Source organism: Xyrauchen texanus, chromosome 28 (assembly GCF_025860055.1).
Source record: "Xyrauchen texanus isolate HMW12.3.18 chromosome 28, RBS_HiC_50CHRs, whole genome shotgun sequence".
Lineage (NCBI taxonomy): Eukaryota > Metazoa > Chordata > Actinopteri > Cypriniformes > Catostomidae > Xyrauchen > Xyrauchen texanus.
Genome location: NC_068303.1, coordinates 2,271,722 through 2,291,550, shown reverse-complemented (window position 1 = coordinate 2,291,550; position 19,829 = coordinate 2,271,722). Strand labels below are relative to the sequence as shown.

The 19,829-nt window shown below is 38.8% G+C and overlaps 2 protein-coding genes across 2 annotated transcripts in view; one reads left to right on the top strand and one right to left on the bottom strand.

The window, feature by feature from the left end:
• The first annotated feature begins 1,722 nt into the window (after positions 1 to 1,722).
• LOC127622114 (axin interactor, dorsalization-associated protein) lies at positions 1,723 to 11,419 on the top strand. Its single transcript, XM_052096051.1, has 10 exons — positions 1,723 to 1,983; positions 2,910 to 2,976; positions 5,208 to 5,261; positions 5,372 to 5,426; positions 5,533 to 5,596; positions 5,693 to 5,796; positions 6,778 to 6,900; positions 7,002 to 7,124; positions 9,451 to 9,568; positions 9,657 to 11,419. Exons 1-10 carry the CDS (start codon positions 1,877 to 1,879, stop codon positions 9,700 to 9,702), a joined length of 861 nt encoding a protein of 286 aa, XP_051952011.1. The 5' UTR covers positions 1,723 to 1,876; the 3' UTR covers positions 9,703 to 11,419.
• A 3,738-nt stretch (positions 11,420 to 15,157) lies between these two features.
• mia3 (MIA SH3 domain ER export factor 3) overlaps positions 15,158 to 19,829 on the bottom strand; it is a 39,627-nt gene continuing 34,955 nt past the window's right edge. Inside the window, 3 exon segments of the mRNA XM_052095488.1 lie at positions 15,158 to 16,980; positions 16,982 to 17,026; positions 17,028 to 17,127. Coding sequence (XP_051951448.1) covers positions 16,842 to 16,980; positions 16,982 to 17,026; positions 17,028 to 17,127 — 284 coding nt within the window. The 3' untranslated portion in view covers positions 15,158 to 16,841.

Here is a 19,829-nt window from a genome sequence, read left to right as displayed (position 1 = left end):
GCCCATCGATTTAAACCCCACTGACGTAATTACTCTGATTTTGCGTGGGTTTCTGAACTTTGTGGCTTGACAATGCAATACATTTATTTTTTTTAAATATGGAAGTATAAACAGCTTAAATGAAATAAACTATTAAAGAATGTTTTTTAATATCTTCATCAAATTTGCACATTACATAAACAAATAATCTTTTAATATATTTTTCAAGCCAAAATTAATGAATACTTTCTGTTTTTACTTAATCTGTTTATTATATATATATATATATATATATATATATATATATATATATATATATATATATATATATATATATATACTATATATATATATATATATATACATATATGTATATATATATATATATATATATATATATATATATATATATATATATATATATATATACAGTATCTCACAAAAGTGAGTACACCCCTCACATTATATAACAGTGTAAATTTGCTGTCCCCTCAAAATAACTCAACACACAGCCATTAATGTCTAAACCGCTGGCAACAAAAGTGAGTACACCCCTAAGTGAAAATGTCCAAATTAGGGCCAAAGTGTCAATATTTTTTGTGTCCACCATTATTCTCCATTACTGCTTTAACCCTCTTGGGCGTGGAGTTCACCAGAGCTTCACAGGTTGCCACTGGAGTCCTCTTCCACTCCTCCATGATGACATCACAGAGCTGGTGGATGTTAGAGACCTTGTGCTCCTCCACCTTCTGTTTGAGGATGCCCCACAGATGCTCAATAGGGTTTAGGTCTGGAGACATGCTTGGCCAGTCCATCACCTTCACCCTCAGCTTCTTTAGCAAGGCAGTGGTCGTCTTGGAGGTGTGTTTGGGGTCGTTATCATGCTGGAATACTGCCCTGCGGCTCAGTCTCCGAAGGGAGGGATCATGCTCTGCTTCAGTATGTCACAGTACATGTTGGCATTCATGGTTCCCTCAATGAACTGTAGCTCCCCAGTGCCGCAGCACTCATGCAGCCCCAGACCATGACACTCCCACCACCATGCTTGACTGTAGGCAAGACACACTTGTCTTTGTACTCCTCACCTAGTTTCCGCCACACACGCTTGACACAATCTGAACCAAACACACCTGATCCCCATTCACACCTGAGACCTTGTAACACTAACGAGTCACATGACACCGGGGAGGGGAAATTGCTAATTGGGCCCAATTTGGACATTTTCACTTAGGGGTGTACTCACTTTTGTTGCCAGCGGTTTAGACATTAATGGCTGTGTGTTGAGTTATTTTGAGGGACAGCAAATTTACACTGTTATACAAGCTATATCTATATATCTATATATATAATTAAATAAAAATAAAGAACAGAAGTGCTCATTCGGAAAGAATGATAATAATCTAACATACTGTCCTACTACACTGCATCAAAGTTAATAAATACCAGAGAGATTAATAAAGTATATATCTTATGGTTTTTCCAAAAAATTAAAATGACGATAAGTACACAAACAATATTTTTTTATTTGTATATTTATTTAGATTTTTTTTTTTACATTTATTTATTTATTATTCACACTGCAAGAAAAAACTATACCTGCTTAATTCTCATATTTCTAAATGTTTTAGTTTATCTGGAATTTTCTGAAACTGTCAGTGCGAAATTTACCTCATCCCTCAAGACATGCCCTGACTTTTATTCTGAAAACGCTCCGTGGCCACGGCTTCCGGTCTCTGTGGCAGGTAGTTTGGTTGCACGCGCATCAGGCCTGTGTCGGTGTGTGTCAGTGCCACCGGTGCATCCGGAGCCCAGTGCGTCTCACAGGCGGTGCGCTGGAGATAAAACTTCCCCAGCGATGACCGACCGCAAACCTTTCGTGCAACTTTAACCCGAGAAGATGTCAGATGTCACCAAGACCGTCCAGAAGTGGCACGCGAGTTTTAAAAAGGGCACGGACTTTGATTCGTGGGGGCAGTTGGTAGAAGCCATCGATGAATATCAAATGTAAGTTGCGCGTTTATGATTACAATTAATGCACATTTTCTGTGATCTCTGATTAAGACCGGGTGAAAATGGATAAGCATGTTTTCCCTCAAGCAACACAAATGACAATTGATGCATTGCATTGACACAAAGTTGTAATGTATTTCCCGCCACACGTACTCGTTGTTGTGTTATTTGTACTTTATTGTGCATGATCATGCAGTGTTACATTAAATGCATGAAATGCATGCTTGATGTGCATGAGATGCAATGAGTACATAACTGTGTCTGACAGCCTGTTTGAATTATGTGTCGCGCGCCACACCCTCCTCCAGCACTGGGTGGAGTTTTACTGTGTCTGTGCTCATCTGAATGAATGCCATTTAGGTCAAAGCTGTTCAAACACAACTATTTTCATCCCTCTGCTTTTCAAGCTGTAGTTTTGCCTTTCTTTAAGGTTTTATCCTAGTTCAAGCACATTTGCTGTCATAAAACACAAGATTCACAGTTGCATTTTCAGTGTATTTAAAGGCGCACTCAGTAATTTTTGTGTTTATGTAGTCTTGGACTTAAACTGACACTTAAGGGAGGGGGTACGCTTTCATTGAAATACAATAGTTTTCAGTTACCGATGTCAATGTAGAAATGTGCTACTTTTAGCCTTTAATGCATTGAGAAAAAGTATCCAATAACATGGAAGTTACTAGTCATGTGATCCTAACATGGCAGCCCCCATGAGGGGACCCTCTCCATGTAGAATATAAACTGCTGTTTTAAGGTTACTGATAGGCCTGGAATCTTATTATATGAATATTTATGATGATTTTATGTGTTTTAAATGTACTGTTTATTTCTCTAGCAGTAAATTTTTTTTTTAATGAGGACAAAATACTCAATAAAAACAACATTCTGTAATTTACTGACCGATTATTGTGATGTTTCATCAGACTTGCGAGGCAACTTCAGAAAGAAGTGCAGTCATCAAACTCGCATGATTTTACAGAGGAACAGAAGGTATGGTGATGGCTGTCAATCGCTATTTAAAGCTGCACTATGTAAGATTTTCTGGTTGAAAATGATCAAATTGCCATTATTGATTAGTGGTCGACCGATATGGGGTTTAATGGCTGATGCCGATATCCAGGCAGCAAGCAGCAAGCAGCAATCTCCTGACAGTTTAAATGGCCATGTTCACCTACTTGGATTGCATATTTGTGGTGCATTGTGGAGTGGTGGCGGCGTAGTGGACTAAAGCACATCACTGGTAATCAGAAGGTTGCTGGTTCGATCCCCACAGCCACCACCATTGTGTCCTTGAGCAAGACACTTAACTCCAGGTTGCTCCGGGGGGATTGTCCCTGTAATAAGTGCACTGTAAGTCACTTTGGATAAAAGCGTCTGCCAAATGCATAAAATGTAAATATTTGCAGATGGTATATGATATTAGTTTTATTGATATTTGCCTTTTTAATCATTAGACATGATGAGCTCAAATGCGTCTGCTGCGGCTCTGAAATGCGGACCGTTTAAATGACACTGTGTTGCACACCGGTCTCTTATTGTAGTAGCACGATGGCACGTAACAACAAAACGAACCGTGACTGGTCGTTTACATGTTTCAGTCACCTCACATGCAAGCCGGCGATTCTCGGAGCCCTCAAGAAACAAATCAGCCAAACTGCAAAATGTAACTGCCGATGTCGATTATTAAAAATAGTCTGAATATCGGACTCGGCGATATATCGGTCGACCACTATTACTGATTGAGTATATAAACAACCAGTGTTCAAAACAATGTTCTTAACTTACCCCGGTTATCCGTTTGGGTAAGTTTGCTTGGATACGTTGTCTGGCAGGGTTGCCATGTGTGTATGAATCGCACATTACTCGTGTTTTAATCGATCGCGATGTGTCGACATGTCGGGGGAAGTTACTATGACTTCTGAAACTGACGTATTGCATTTTTAAGCATATTATTTTCATGTTTAATAAAGTAGATTTTATCCCACACCATTATTGAATCCTTGTTTTATGTTTTTAGTTTACGGTATTATTGTGAGCATTTCATAGACGTACTATTTTAATATTACGGTGCACTTGCATTATCAACTGAGGCTGTATAATATAAAGATAATAAACTCGTATCAGCCATATCACGAGTATCACCTCTTAAATTGATGTGTCACACAATCAATTTACATTTTTAATCGAATTAATTACATGGTGTCCTGAATAATTTATCGCGATTAATCGCATATACAAATATTTGCCTGGAAAGCCCCTCGTATAACAATAACTCAATATATAAATATTATACATATTTATATCAATATATAATTATATATAGTTATCTTTAAATATTAAACAAATTATATATATATATATATATATATATATATATATATATATATATATATAATACAAATATATTCAGATAATTAAAATGCAAGAACGTAACGCATGTTTGTGTTGTTCTGTTGAAGTGTTTCTTCACTGTATAAACTGTGTGTTGCTCACACAGCTGAAGTTTCACTTACTGCCCTCTGGAGTAAACGGATGGTACTACAAGCATTTCTCAGGAATCTTCCTTATTATGGTGCGATTAATTGCATTAATGTCAAATTAATCGCACTGAATTAACGTGTTAAATAGACAGCCCTACACACAATACAAACATTAATTTTAGATCAAACATTTTATTAAATATACTGGTACTGATTGAGGTGATTGAGTCTCCTGTTCTTTATGTAAAAGCGCTTTGAGTGTAGCGTCAGAAAAGCGATATAAATGTCAAATTCATTCATTCAAAATATGTTAACACGACTGTTGTTTATCTACATCAAAGCAAGTAATAGTTCGGTTTTAAACGTATAACATTATATCAACAGGAAAATAGGATGTTATGACTCCGGCTCTGAATATCTCCAGTCACGATCACACACACACACACACACACACACACACACACACACACACACACACACACACACACACACACACAGGCAAAGCTCAAATCATGAGATTCGTCCACCAGAAGATCAGTGCCAAACACGACTGACGTAAAGTGTTCTTCCACAAATTTCTTGCAGTTTTATGTTTCCACCACAGATGTCGCTAGAGAGCACAAAGTTACATAGTGCAGCTTTAAATGATACAGCAGTAAATCATGATGAACTGATTAAAAACAACTGCCCTCTTGCACTTTTGTTATCTCACAAATATGATTGTTTATTGTATTTTGCCAGAAAAACATTGGAAAATTTGCAACATGTCTTGAAATGCGAAGTGCAGCTTTACAGGTTAGTAATCTTATGGGTTGTCACCTGATTTCTTAATTATTTGTTTATTAGTATTCTTCACATTTGTGGTGATTTATCAGCTCTGATTCTCTAATGTTTGTTTTTGTTAGTGCACACAATCTCAAGAGGAGTTCAAGTTAGAAGACCTGAAAAAACTGGAACCCAGTATGTACATATGTGGATTTAATGTGGGTTTAAATATTTAATGTGGGTTTAAATAATATGTCTTAGACATATATATCATTATTATTATTTTTCTGTCTCTTAACAGTTATTAAGAACATTCTGACTTTCAACAAAGATTTCCCTTTTGATGTCCAGCCAGTGCCTTTGAGGTAATTCATGTTAGTTGTATGAATATTTTGGATGTGATTGATTGAACTGGTGTTTTTGCAGATACAATGATTATTTTCTGTCCTCATTCCCTTTAGGAAAATTCTTGCGCCAGGAGAGGAGGAAAACCTAGAGGTGGAGGAGGAGTTGGATGCTGGTCCTGGTGCGGGTTCGACACCATCGTTCCCCTCGAGAGTGCCAGGTGCTTCATTCTTTAACTCGCCCCACAGTGCAGAAACTTCAGCTGCATTTATTGTCTTGCGTTTTGCATGACCATACTGTTACTGTAATAACAGTTTCATCAAATAGACACTGACCTACCACTGTAATATAAAGATTTTTAAAACCTTAGTATCTAATATGAATATGGTCCACTAATAGTAAGATCTTAAATTCATGCCATTTAATAGTGTTTCTTCAGCTTAGAGCAATTATATGGCACAGGGGTTATTTTTTTATTAAAAGTAACAGATGTAAATATATATATATATATATAGAGCGGGCGGTAGAGGGCGCGGTCGTTAGAGTACGCGGGCTTGTGTGCGTTCGAGGGCGTGCGTTAGTGCGTGCGCTCGTTAGCGTGCGCGTGCGTTCGTTAGAGTGTGCGCTTGTTAAAGTGCGCGCGTTAGTGCGTGCGCATGCGTTCGAGTGCGTGCGTGCATTAGAGTGCGTGCGCTAGTGCATACGTGTGTGTTCGTTAGAGTCCGTGCGTTCGTTAGTGCGCGCGTGCGTTAGAGTTCGTTAGAGCCCGTGCGTTAGAGCAGTATTTCCCCAGGGCGTGCTGAGTGACTCAAGTCAGGTCTCCTAAGCAACCATATTGTCCCGGTTGCTAAGGAAGGTAGAGTCACATGGGGTAACCTCCTCGTGGTGGTGATTAGTGGTTCTCTCAATGGGGCATGTGGTGAGTTGTATGAGGATCGTGGAGAGTAGCATGAGCCTCCACATGCTGTGAGTCTCCGCGGTGTCATGCACAACAAGATGCGCGGATTGACGGTCTCAGAAGCGGAGGCTTTACAGTGCAAAAAGTGCCCAAAGCTGAAGAAACACCCAAAAATGATTGTTTTATGTTTTTCCAAGTTTTTCCACAAATGAAACATTGCCATACAACTTTGTTGCATAATATATATATATTATTTGTTTGAGTTTGTTATAAAGTTTATAATAAAATTTTTTATTTTGACAGGTACTTTGTTGGAACGCTTGCCCTCAGAGCCTGGAATGACTCTCCTCACACTAACGATAGAGAAGATTGGGCTGAAAGATGCAGGACAGTGTATTGACCCTTACATTACAGTCAGTGTTAAAGGTCTGCATATCAAACACAAAAATATACCAAGATATACAAGTATAGTCCAGATTTTAAGTCCTAATTATTTTCTATCATTTACATATTTTCCCCCTCCTCAGATCTGAACGGTATAGATTTGAACCCAGTTCAAGACACCCCAGTGGCCACACAGAAAGAAGACACGTACATTCATTTCAGCGTGAATGTAGAAATCCAGAAACATCTAGAAAAACTACCCAAAGGTCTCATTTTACTCTAGTAGTGTGTGTGTGTGTGTGTGTGTGTGTGTGTGTGTGTGTGTGTGTGTGTGTGTGTGTGTGTGTGTGTGTGTGTGAGAGTGTGTATTTATCACTTTATGGGGACCAAATTTTTGACCTTGTGGGGACATTTTGTCGGTCCCATGAGGAAAACAGCTTATAAATCATACTAAATTATGTTTTTTGAAAATGTAAAAATGCAGAAAGTTTTCTGTGAGGGTTAGGTTTAGGGGTAGGGTTAGGTTTAGGGGATAGAATATAAAGTTTGTACAGTATAAAAACCATTATGTCTATGGAAAGTCCCCATAAAACATGGAAACACAACGTGTGTGTGTGTGTGTGCGAGTGAGTGTGTGTGTTTGTGTGCGAGTGTGTGTTAGTGTGCGAGTGAGTGCGTGTGTGTGTTAGTGTGCGAGTGAGTGCGTGTGTGTGTTAGTGTGCGAGTGAGTGCGTGTGTGTGTTTGTGTGCGAGTGAGTTTGTGTTTGTGTGTTAGTGTGCGAGTGTGTGTTTGTGTGCGAGTGAGTGTGTGTGTGTTTGTGTGCGAGTGAGTGTGTGTGTGTTTGTGTGCGAGTGAGTGTGTGTGTGTTAGTGTGCGAGTGAGTGTGTGTGTGTTAGTGTGCGAGTGAGTGTGTGTGTGTTTGTGTGCGAGTGAGTGTGTGTGTTAGTGTGCGAGTGAGTGTGTGTGTGTGTTAGTGTGCGAGTGAGTGTGTGTGTTTGTGTGCGAGTGTGTGTTAGTGTGCGAGTGAGTGCGTGTGTGTGTGTTAGTGTGCGAGTGAGTTTGTGTGTGTGTGTTAGTGTGCGAGTGTGTGTTTGTGTGTTAGTGTGCGAGTGAGTGAGTGCGTGTGTGTGTTAGTGTGCGAGTGAGTTTGTGTTTGTGTGTTAGTGTGCGAGTGAGTTTGTGTTTGTGTGTTAGTGTGCGAGTGTGTGTTTGTGTGTTAGTGTGCGTGTGTGTTTGTGTGTGTGTTAGTGTGCGAGTGTGTTTGTGTGTGTGTGCGAGTGTGTGTGTGTGTTTGTGCGAGTGTGTGTTTGTGTGTGTGTGCGAGTGTGTTTGTGTGTTAGTGTGCGAGTGTGTTTGTGTGTGTGTTAGTGTGCGAGTGTGTTTGTGTGTGTGTTAGTGTGCGAGTGTGTGTTTGTGTGTGTGCGCGAGTGTGTGTTTGTGTGCGAGTGTGTGTTAGTGTGCGAGTGTGTTAGTGTGCGAGTGTGTTAGTGTGCGAGTGTGTTAGTGTGCGAGTGTGTTAGTGTGCGAGTGTGTTTGTGTGAGTGTGTGTTTGTGTGAGTTTGTGTGTTAGTGTGCGAGTGAGTGTGTGTGTGTGTGTGTGTGTGCGCGAGTGTGTGTTTGTGTGCGAGTGTGTGTTTGTGTGCGAGTGTGTGTTTGTGTGCGAGTGTGTTAGTGTGCGAGTGTGTTAGTGTGCGAGTGTGTTAGTGTGCGAGTGTGTTAGTGTGCGAGTGTGTTAGTGTGCGAGTGTGTTAGTGTGCGAGTGTGTTAGTGTGTGAGTGTGTGTTTGTGTGAGTTTGTGTGTTAGTGTGCGAGTGAGCGTGTGTGTGTGTGTGCGCGAGTGTGTGTGTGTGCGCGAGTGTGTGTGTGTGCGCGAGTGTGTGTGTGTGCGCGAGTGTGTGTGTGTGTGCGCGAGTGTGTGTGGCGAGTGTGTGTGCTGAGAGTGCTGAAGTGTGAGTGTGTGTGTGCGCGAGTGAGTGTGTGTGTGTGTGCGCGAGTGTGCGCGAGTGTGCGCGAGTGTGCGTTAGTGTGCGAGTGTGTTAGTGTGCGAGTGTGTTAGTGTGCGAGTGTGTTTGTGTGAGTGTGTGTTTGTGTGAGTTTGTGTGTTAGTGTGCGAGTGAGAGTGTGTGTTTGTGTGCGAGTGTGTTTGTGTGCGAGTGTGTGTTAGTGTGCGAGTGTGTTAGTGTGCGAGTGTGTTAGTGTGCGAGTGTGTTAGTGTGCGAGTGTGTTAGTGTGCGAGTGTGTTAGTGTGTGAGTGTGTGTTTGTGTGAGTTTGTGTGTTAGTGTGCGAGTGAGCGTGTGTGTGTGTGTGCGCGAGTGTGTGTGTGTCGTGAGTGTGTGTGTGTGTCTTGAGTGTGTGTGTGTGCGCGAGTGTGTGTGTGTGCGCGCGAGTGTGTGTGTGCGCGCGAGTGTGTGTGTGCGCGAGTGTGCGCGAGTGTGTGTGTGTGTGCGCGAGTGAGTGTGTGTGTGTGTGCGCGAGTGTGCGCGAGTGTGTGTGTGTGCGCGAGTGTGTGTGAGTGTGTGCAGTGAGTCTCCAGTATTTTTGTATCGAATAAACTTGAACTTTAGGAATATCGTATATCTGTGTTCTCCAGGTGCAGCTATTTTCTTTGAATTCAAACACTACAAACCCAAGAAAGGATTTACCAGCACAAAGTGTTTTGCTTTCATGGAAATGGATGAAATCAAACCAGGTCCCATCGTTATAGAACTGTGAGTAGCAATAAATGATGCATTATTCTATATTTGTGGATCATATTAATACACCTTGCATGAATGCAATTGTTCAATTTGGTTTTAGGTACAAGAAACCAACTGACTTCAAGAGGAAAAACTCAACCTTCTGACAAAGAAACCACTCTTCCTGCACCTTAATCAAATTTTGCACAAAGACTAAACAAAAAATCCCACAGCTGAGAATGTGCCTGACATAAGTGGACCATATTAATTCTGTTTCTGGGCTATGGTGCTGACCGGTTCCTTTTGGAGCATCATCTCTTACATTCCCTGCAATATCAGACTCTTTATCCCAGATCTCCAGTCCAGGGGTCGGGACGCAGCGCCTTCATATCTAGAGAACTTAACATGGAAACTTGGTGGATTAAATTCTGTACATGCCATGTTCCTGATAGCACACTTACATCACCCGACGTCTACTTGATGGCTGTGTTTACATCTGGAAGACGTATTTTTTACATTGTTTGCTCATTTGCAATACATCTACAAGATATTATCTCTCGGATGTGAATACGACATTCAGCAGATCTCTTTGAGACAATTATGAATTAGAATATTTGTAAATCTGATCTTTTTAAGATGTTTAGCAGATGTTAATTAGATTGGGATCCCTGATAGCACAAATACGTCTCTGAGATGTTTGTTTTAGATCTTCTGGAAAGCGTCGCATTTTAATAAACACCTCCTGAACATCAGTTGTCATCAGGAGTCAGTTGAGGTGGTTTGGGCATCTGGTAAGGATGCCCCCTGGGCGCCTCCCTAGGGAGGTGTTTCAGGCACGTCCAGCTGGGAGGAGGCCTCGGGGAAGACCCAGGATTAGGTGGAGAGATTACATCTCCACACTGGCCTGGGAACGCCTCAGGGTCCCCCAGTCAGAGCTGGTTAATGTGGCTCGGGATAGGGAAGTTTGGGGCCCCCTGCTGGAGCAGCTGCCCCCACGACCCGACTTCGGATAAGCGGTTGAAGATGGATGGATGGATGGATGGATGTTCTGAACATCTTACAAAGATCAGATTTACAAACATTCTAAATGTTTGATGTTAAACGCCTCAAATACATCTGCCGAATGTCTGATTGACATCCGAGAAGAAACGTCTCATAGATGTATTGCGGATGAGCTAACAACCTAAAAAATACGTCTGCCAGATGTAAACGCACGCATCAAATAGATGTAGATGTACGTGTGCTATCAGCGGTGCTTTCCAGATGAAAAGATCTAAAACAGACATCTCAGAGATGTACATGTGCTATCTGGGCTATGAAGATTTCTGATGTAAAAAGATGCATCTTGATGTTTTGTCAACAAAACTCCTCATTGGTCTTTATTGTATTGAAACCATTATGTTACAGACGAGCATACGCCACGTTTGGCATCGGCCGAAGACAAGAAATCCGTATCTACATTAGTGGAAATCTATAGAGATAATCGACTATAACGCATGGCTTATTTTTTTTATTTGATTTTTTTTTAATAATTTTTCATGTTTTAGGACTACAAACTGAACATCAATTGAGTATCTGTTGACTGCACACTGCTAATGTCACTTTTCAAAAGATGAAGAACTTTTGTGTGTGTGTGTGTGTGTGTGTGTGCCTACATATACCCTAAAAGACAACACTAAAAGTCCCAAATACATGTTTTCATCTTTGGACTGTCTGGTTTTTTTTTTTTTTTTTTGCTTTCATAAACTGAATTTTAATATTCAAACGAATCAATGTAAATAAATGGAGAAACAAGTAAATCGAGACAAGCGCAGATTTCAAATATTATATTAATCTTCATTTCAGTTTTGACAAAATACCCATAAAACCCCAAAGCTCCGACTTTTACAAAAATATGTCTTCCACAAATGTCCTCTGTTGTCAGTTGTTGGGAGCGTGCTAATAAAACAGTGTAGAGTATCTGATAACATGGTACAACTGCAAAGGATGTCCCTTACAGAGCTTTATAAAGCCTTAATAACATTCATAACACCTTCTGTTAGTGTTTATTCTGCATGTAATGCGTCGCTCCGCGCACCAGCAGTGTTATCAGTCCGATAGCAGCCATCCCGGTCACCATCCGCCACGAGATCGCTAATGTGACGTCATCGTGACGTATTACCAGTGGTGAACGCAAAGCATTTTGGGAATCCGCGGCACAAACAGAAGGCGCCAGACTTGATTGCACGGAAGGAAGAACGCAGTGTTCAAGATGCCGTCAACCTGCTGTGTTATAAACTGCAATAGTCGTTCTCACGATAGAAGTGGCATAAAGCTTAATAACGTAAAATCCTTTTATCGTTTTCCAGCGTGGAAAAATAATAGTACGAGCCATGTTTCAGAGGTGACAAAAAGGCGACGAATGGCATGGATAGCAGCAGTAAGGAGGCCCAAGATTACCTTCGATAACACTCCACCACACATGATGGTGTGTTCAAAGCATTTTCACAAAGGTAAGTTACAATTACTCTCTGTAAATGTTATGTTGTGGGCAAATAACCAGCGTGTTTTGTTTGATTTAACCAGACCATTAGATTTGACGTTAGGCCAATGTTAACCGTTAACTAGCATGAAATGGCTAGAAAATTAGCTTAAGTTACCATGTTACAATCAGTTTTAAATGTTGTACATCTAGGCTACATAGCAGTTTATTTGGTGACTGTGTTTGCAGGCAAACCTGCCTATGAAATGTTGGAGTGTGATCCTGACTGGGCCCCTTCTCTGTACCTCGGCCATACTGAGGTCAAAGCTACGAACACCGACCGGTTCAAGCGGTTTAGGAGAAGAGCGACGAGGTCACAACAACAGCAACCCCCATCGCTAGGCACTGACCACACTGGGTTGGATAATGCAGCACCTTTATACCCAGGTAAATAGTAAAATAATACAATATATGTTGCCCCCTGTGTATATCTAATCTGGATTACTTTGGAATAAAAGTTGTGATATGACACAATTTATTTTTATTGTTACTGTCAGACAACACTACACCTGCAACTGAGATGGAAGGTCCCGTGAATCCACCCCCATCGCCGGGCACTGTCCACACCGGTCATGAGACTGAGTTGAATGAAGCAGCACATTTGTTCTTGTATTTTATTAATAAAGGCATATAACCAGTTTATTTGTAGTGCACTGACAATAGCTTTATATAATTAGTTTATTAATTAAATTAATAAAAAGACCTTGCGATATGTTTGGTAATTGCACCTAAATTTAAAATTAATTTGCTACATTTCAGATCAATATATTTGTTTTCCTTAATTTTAATTAACCCTAACTTTATTCTCATCTGAATTATAAATAATTGATTTCCGTATAAAATAATACTACCATTAAAAACACATTTGATTTTCTTTTTTAATCAATGTAGAGATATGTAACTCTGGCTCTGAGGACAAGAAATGAAAACCAATGCGATATGATTAATGTCCAAAAGATGGAACCCACAGACTGTTTTGAAGTGGGGTTGGATAAATATGTTTTCGCACGCGCCTCTCTCTCGCGGGCGCGCGCACGCACACACACACTCCAGCATTGCAATCTTGACATGAATTCTGACTGCATGCAGATAGATGAGAGAGAGCGAGGAGTGTGGTGCTTAAAACATTAGCATAACGTTGAATTATGCATAACGAGTAAATTTTTTTATCCAACAACAGTCCTGATCATAGCTACCAAATATTCTTTCATTTTCAGGATTTTATCCCTTTCAATGCCAGTTTGTTTACATAATGCCTCTGTTGTTTTTTATGAAAATAATTTTTTTTTTTTATTATTATTATTATTTTCCATATACAATAATATGCTAAGGGGGGAACCACAGTCTGGGATATGATTAGCAACAATATTGATTTTTATGCATAATTATTTTTTGTGCAGATTAAAAAAAATGTAATTTTCAGGATTTTAACCCTTTAAATGCCAGTTTGTTTACATGATGCCACTGTTGTTTTTACACACACACATTTCTTAAAACACAAATACAAAAGAGACTCTGACATCCATACCGACACACTCACACAAATTTAGCTGCCGGCATCATGTATTCAGTTGTCCTGCAGGTCTCTATAATACAGTAAACAGAGAATAGGGGAAAAGCTTGTATTTGCTCCATAGGATAAACAGGAGAAAAATGGCGCCATCTGGTGGAAAATATAAATTTAAAAAAAATTACATTTTTGAAGCCAGGGCTCCGGAATGAAAGCTTAATATCATAGAAAAAAACCTAAAATGAAAAAGACAAAAATGACCTGAAGGTCGCACAAGGGTTAAACCTCAGAGACTATGAGAACTATAGATCAAATCTAAATAAGTGTTGAATTTCTGTGAAGAATTTATACATCATGTTGTATCACAGATATTTTGTTTGAAATTGCCACAATGTTTCCTGATGGCCAGTTTTTTGCAATATTAGTTTTTGAAGTGATTGAGTCTTAAGTTCACAATAATAAATAAAAAGGTTCAAGTCAACGTTATCTACATTTAATTAAAAAAATCTAAACACTTCAGAAAAATAGTACTTTTTAGATTGAATCTGAGATTTAAAAAAATTATCTTATTTTATTCGTCCACAAAAGTTCTGTCAACTAAGTTACTAAATAATACCCCCAAACCATGTGACCAGCATCATGTGATGTCATTTCCTCTGTGAGGGACATTTTGAACACATAAAGCAAGTTAATATTTTTTTTTCAGTATTTTAACTACAATTGCATATTGTCAAGGAGTACATTAGTGACCATGCTGGAAACATCGCAAAAACACACAATTCTTTACATTATTTATAAAGATTGACTGCACATATGGCAGAATAAATGAAACACATAATGATGTGCGTTACTTGAAGTGTAGCATTTAATCAGTGTTTGTAATGGCAGTTTGTCCGTAACATATTTGACACGATGACTAGGGAAACTTTCCCTTATAATATAACAAAGATGTTTAATGCTTAAGTTTTGAAACTAGCAGATATGCTAAATTGCTGAATTGTCTTTATGCAAAATATAATTTCCAGTATCTTTAGATTTTTGGGGTGAAATGTGACCTGGACTGTGTTTGTGAGATTCAGCCTTATATACTGTACATATATGTATACTTGATTATATTAGCAATAGGGGAAAATATGTTGAAGTGAATGACACATAAATCTTTATTTCCCAGTAAACACATCTTAGAATTGTCTTACAACATGAGCTAGAAGGGAAAGCTGCTTTATTTAAACTCACTCATTCCCATGAATTTAATGCCACATTTTTTTCATTTTTTTAACAATTTCTTCCCTAAGATTTTCACACATGATAAAGACACTCTTACTACGCACAAAATACATCCTTTCAACACACTTCCTGAAATAATTTACTCTAATATCAAAGGAAACACTATATGCCAATATGATAACGACAGAGTTTTTGAGAGAATTGAATCAAAACACTAGAAAACATCGTTCATTGGGCATCATTTGTGAAAAGTGAGAACAAATATTTAAGTAGTTCGTTAAAACATTCTTACGTTAATTCTGTAAATTGTAAAGAGAGTAATTTACCTGTTTGTTGTATTTTTGTAAAACAATTATTGCATTAATTCACGCAAACTGAATTTGACGAATGTGTAAATTGTTCGTAAAACTATTCTTACGTTAATTCTGTAAATTGTAAAGCAAATAATATACTGTTGTTTTTTTGCATTTTTCACGCTAACTGAATTTGACGAATGTGTAAATTGTTCGTAAAATTATTCTTACGTTAATTCTGTAAATTGTAAAGCAAATAATATACTGTTGTTTTGTTTTTTTTTTGCATTTTTCACGCTAACTGAATTTGACGAATGTGTAAATTGTTCGTAAAACCACTCTTACGTTAATTCACGCGAACTGAATTTGACGAATGTGTAAATTGTTCGTAAAACCATTCTTACGTTAATTCACGCGAACTGAATTTGACGAATGTGTAAATTGTTCGTAAAACTATTCTTACGTTAATTCTGTAAATTGTAAAGCAAATAATATACTGTTGTTTTTTTGCATTTTTCACGCTAACTGAATTTGACGAATGTGTAAATTGTTCGTAAAACCACTCTTACGTTAATTCACGCGAACTGAATGTTTAAATTGTTTGTAAAACCATTCTTACGTTAATGCTGTAAATTGAAAAGCAAATAATTTACCTGTTGTTTATTGTATTTTTGTAAAACAATTATTGAGTTAATTCACGTAAACTGAATTTGACGAATGTGTAAATTGTTCAGTAAAACTATTCTTACGTTAAGTGTCACATACAAATAAATTCTGTGAACTGTGATAAATATTAGTCAGATTGAACTGAATGCAACAATTTACAATAAGAATGGCATTACAAACAATTTGGAAATCTGTTGCATTAAATGTGACGGTTCAGTAAAAATAATTGCATAAATTGTTATTAAAAACCAATGGAGCAATTTACACAAGAATGCTTTACCGAACAATTTACACGTAACTCAATCTGCAAAATTGCCTGTAAAGTTTCTGTAATTTTCGCACAATCACGACTCTGCAAAAACTTTATCGTCCAACATCAATTAATACAATCACATGGTATACAGACGATTTATGTACTCTAGGTCACCTGTCGACTATTGCGGTAACATGAAAGTGCACAAAATTTTGGTATTTGTTACGCTAGCAATGTTTGATTTCCGAGAATATTTTTATTGTATATGCATCTGAAAGAAATGTACAAATACTTTGTCAATATGACAGCATATGTGCCTTTCCTCTTGGAAAAGAGATCATAAGAACAGATGTACAACAAACATTAACAGACACAACACACAGGTGAGCCGGCAAATCATCGAACTAAAAGCAGCTGAACAGAAATATGTGTTCACAATTGGTGAAAAAGGCATAAAAATATTTAAATTCTCCTCAGAGTCCTCTCGTATTAAAGGCATGAGTATATGGCTTCATGAATATATTTACGTCAGGTTGGTTTAAATGATTTCCCACATGACAACATACAGTTTCATTGCGGAAAATAAAACAATTAAATGTATATTAAATCAAACTTTTTCCATAGGAAAGGTTTGCAAACGTATAAAATCAAAACCCTCAATTTCGGTCACAAATGTGTTATTGAAATAAACAAAACAAACATAGCAAGCAAAAAGAGTTTTTCCTCTCACCCGAAACAAATGTGGCGTTTTGATGTTTAAATATTGAAAAGAATCAGGACCAAACAAAGAACATCATGAAGTCAAGCCTGGTGAAATTGTTCAGGTAAAAGTTGGTTCAAGGTTCCGCCATTGCGGAGTTTTCCGAATCCTGCGGCGCCCCCTGCTGATGGAAGTGATCGGTGCGGGGGTTGTTGGCTAATGTGGCGTTCTCCTCACCGTCCCTGGAGGTCTGAGCTGTTAGTGGAGGGGTCCCGGAAGCCTCGGCCCCCATACAGTGGTGGAACCATCGATCCAGGGGCGGAGAGGTCCGGGAGGGAAAGGCCGAGGAGGAAGCCCTCGAGGTCCATAAAATTCAGGTGGTGGGGGGAGCGGGCCCATGTCTCGCATCGGTGGGCCTCGACCTAAGAAAAAATAAATCAATAATAGTAATAACGATGATAGTTTTCTCTACAGTGTGAATAATGATTCATGCAGTTCAAAAGTAACAAGGGGTGCGTGATGTACTTCTGTGTTTACAGTGACACGTTTACAACCGAAGTCAATGCGGACAATATTTGGCGGATTTAAAATGCATAAATGTGAAGCTTATTTTAGAAAAGGACTTACATTAACTGTCATCAATTTTACTGTAGTTTTAGGGTTTATGGCATTATGTCGTCATGGCAATAAAGTTGTAAAATTGGTTAGTATGTGATTTTATCACACTAAAATCATGTTAACACACATTTTTAGATTGGCCCAATTGACTTCCATTGTTAGTGCTGTTGTTTGATCTTAACTTGACCTGGAATATTGGGTATATTTGGCCTGGGTAGCTCAGTGGTAAAGACGCTGGCTACCACTCCTGGAGTTTGAATCCAGGGTGTGCTGAGTGACTCCAGCTGGGTCTCCTAGGCAACCAAATTGGCCCGGTTGCTAGGGAGGGTATTGTCACATGGGGTAACCTCCTTGTGGTCGCTATAATGTGGTTCTCGGTGGGGCGTGTGGTGAGTTGTGTGTGGATGCCGCGGTAGATGGCGTGAAGCCTCCACAGGCGCTACGTCTCCGCGGTAACGACGCGGAGGCAACTGAGATTCGTCCTATGCAACCCGGATTGAGGCGAGTCACTACGCCACCACGAGGACTTAAGAGCGCATTAGGAATTGGGCGTGACACATTGGAAGAAAAGAATATATTTATAATATTTTCCATTTGGTTGTTGTTTTATTATGTAATCAATAACGTGCCACATTGATTTTTATGCATTTATTTGGACATTATGTTTCCCCATGTGGCAGTAAACAACATATGTAAACACTGCTGTTTATATTTTTCTATTAATATATACTGTAGATGTAGATTAATTAGATAAAAGATAATGCATTAAAAAAAAATTACACAATGAATCATAAAGAAGATTCCGGAGTAACTCAAGCTTGTAGTACCACCTGTTTTCTCCAGGGGGCAGTAAGTGAAACTTCAGCTCTATAGGCAACGTGCAGCTTATACAGAGAACAAACCACAATCGATGGCGACAACACAACAAAGACGGATCCGCACTTGCGTTTAAACAGCTTAATGGAGCACAAATCTGAACGCAGGGATCTCAAGACCTGTTTTTATAAGTATTAAACTACATTTAACTTGACACAGTGACCTAAAAACAGTGTTTATGATGCAACGCAACCAAAGTGAGACGCTCCGACGCAGTTTAACATTGATGGTCCTTAAACAAGCCCTCATAATAAACCTCCGACTGATTGACAAATTCACTTGTGAAATGGATTGATGTGAACTGTGTGCCAATGATTGACTTATGATCAATAATATGCAAATAAACAATACATTGTATTCTAAAGACGCTTTTTGTATTGTCTTATTGGCGACACTTTACAATAAGGTTCCATTTGTTTACATTTGGTATCATGAACAAACAATTAACAATATAATGTTTACAGCATTTATTAATCTTTGTTAATGTTAGTTCATAGTGCATAAACAACTATTGATTTAATAAAAGTACAGTTTATATGTTGAAATGAACATCAACTAGATTAATAAATGTATTGTTCATTGTTAGTTCTGGTTGTCAAATGGAACCTTGTTGTAAAGTGTAACAGTCTTTAATTCTTTACTCGTGTCACAATGAGGGCATACATTTTAATTATCTGTATTATTATTTTTTTTAGAATGTAACATGTAAACATTACAATGTAATATAATGATTAAAACACGAATGATTAAATCATTATATTATATGAGGGGCTTTTTTAGCAAATATTTATATATGCAATTAATTAATCGGCACATAATTTAATGAATTAAATAAAAAAAATGTAATCGATTGACAGCCCTAATATATATATCTATACAGTGAGGAAAATAAGTATTTGAACACCCTGCTATTTTGCAAGTTCTCCCACTTAGAAATCATGGAGGGGTCTGAAATTGTCATCATAGGTGCATGTCCACTGTGAGAGACATAATCTAAAAAAAAAAATCCAGAAATCACAATGTATGATTTTTTAACTATTTATTTGTATGATACAGCTGCAAATAAGTATTTGAACACCTGAGAAAATCAATGTTAATATTTGGTACAGTAGCCTTTGTTTGCAATTACAGAGGTCAAACGTTTCCTGTAGATTTTCACCAGGTTTGCACACACTGCAGGAGGGATTTTGGCCCACTCCTCCACACAGATCTTCTCTAGATCAGTCAGGTTTCTGGGCTGTCGCTGAGAAACACGGAGTTTGAGCTCCTCCAAAGATTCTCTACTGGGTTTAGGTCTGGAGACTGGCTAGGCCACGCCAGAACCTTGATATGCTTCTTACAGAGCCACTCCTTGGTTATCCTGGCTGTCTGCTTCGGGTCATTGTCATGTTGGAAGACCCAGCCTCGACCCATCTTCAATGCTCTAACTGAGGGAAGGAGGTTGTTCCCCAAAATCTCGCAATACATGGCCCCGGTCATCCTCTCCTTAATACAGTGCAGTCAGCCCTGTCCCATGTGCAGAAAAACACCCCCAAAGCATGATGCTACCACCCCCATGCTTCACAGTAGGGATGGTGTTCTTGGGATGGTACTCATCATTCTTCTTCCTCCAAACACGGTTAGTGGAATT

Coding starts and splice junctions, on each gene's coding strand:
- LOC127622114 (XM_052096051.1), top strand. CDS start 1,877: ATGTCAGATGTCACCAAGACCGTCCAGAAGTGGCACGCGAGTTTTAAA. Junction 5,597..5,692: donor GTCCAGCCAGTGCCTTTGAG/GTAATTCATGTT, acceptor CATTCCCTTTAG/GAAAATTCTTGCGCCAGGAG. Junction 6,901..7,001: donor CATTACAGTCAGTGTTAAAG/GTCTGCATATCA, acceptor CCCCCTCCTCAG/ATCTGAACGGTATAGATTTG.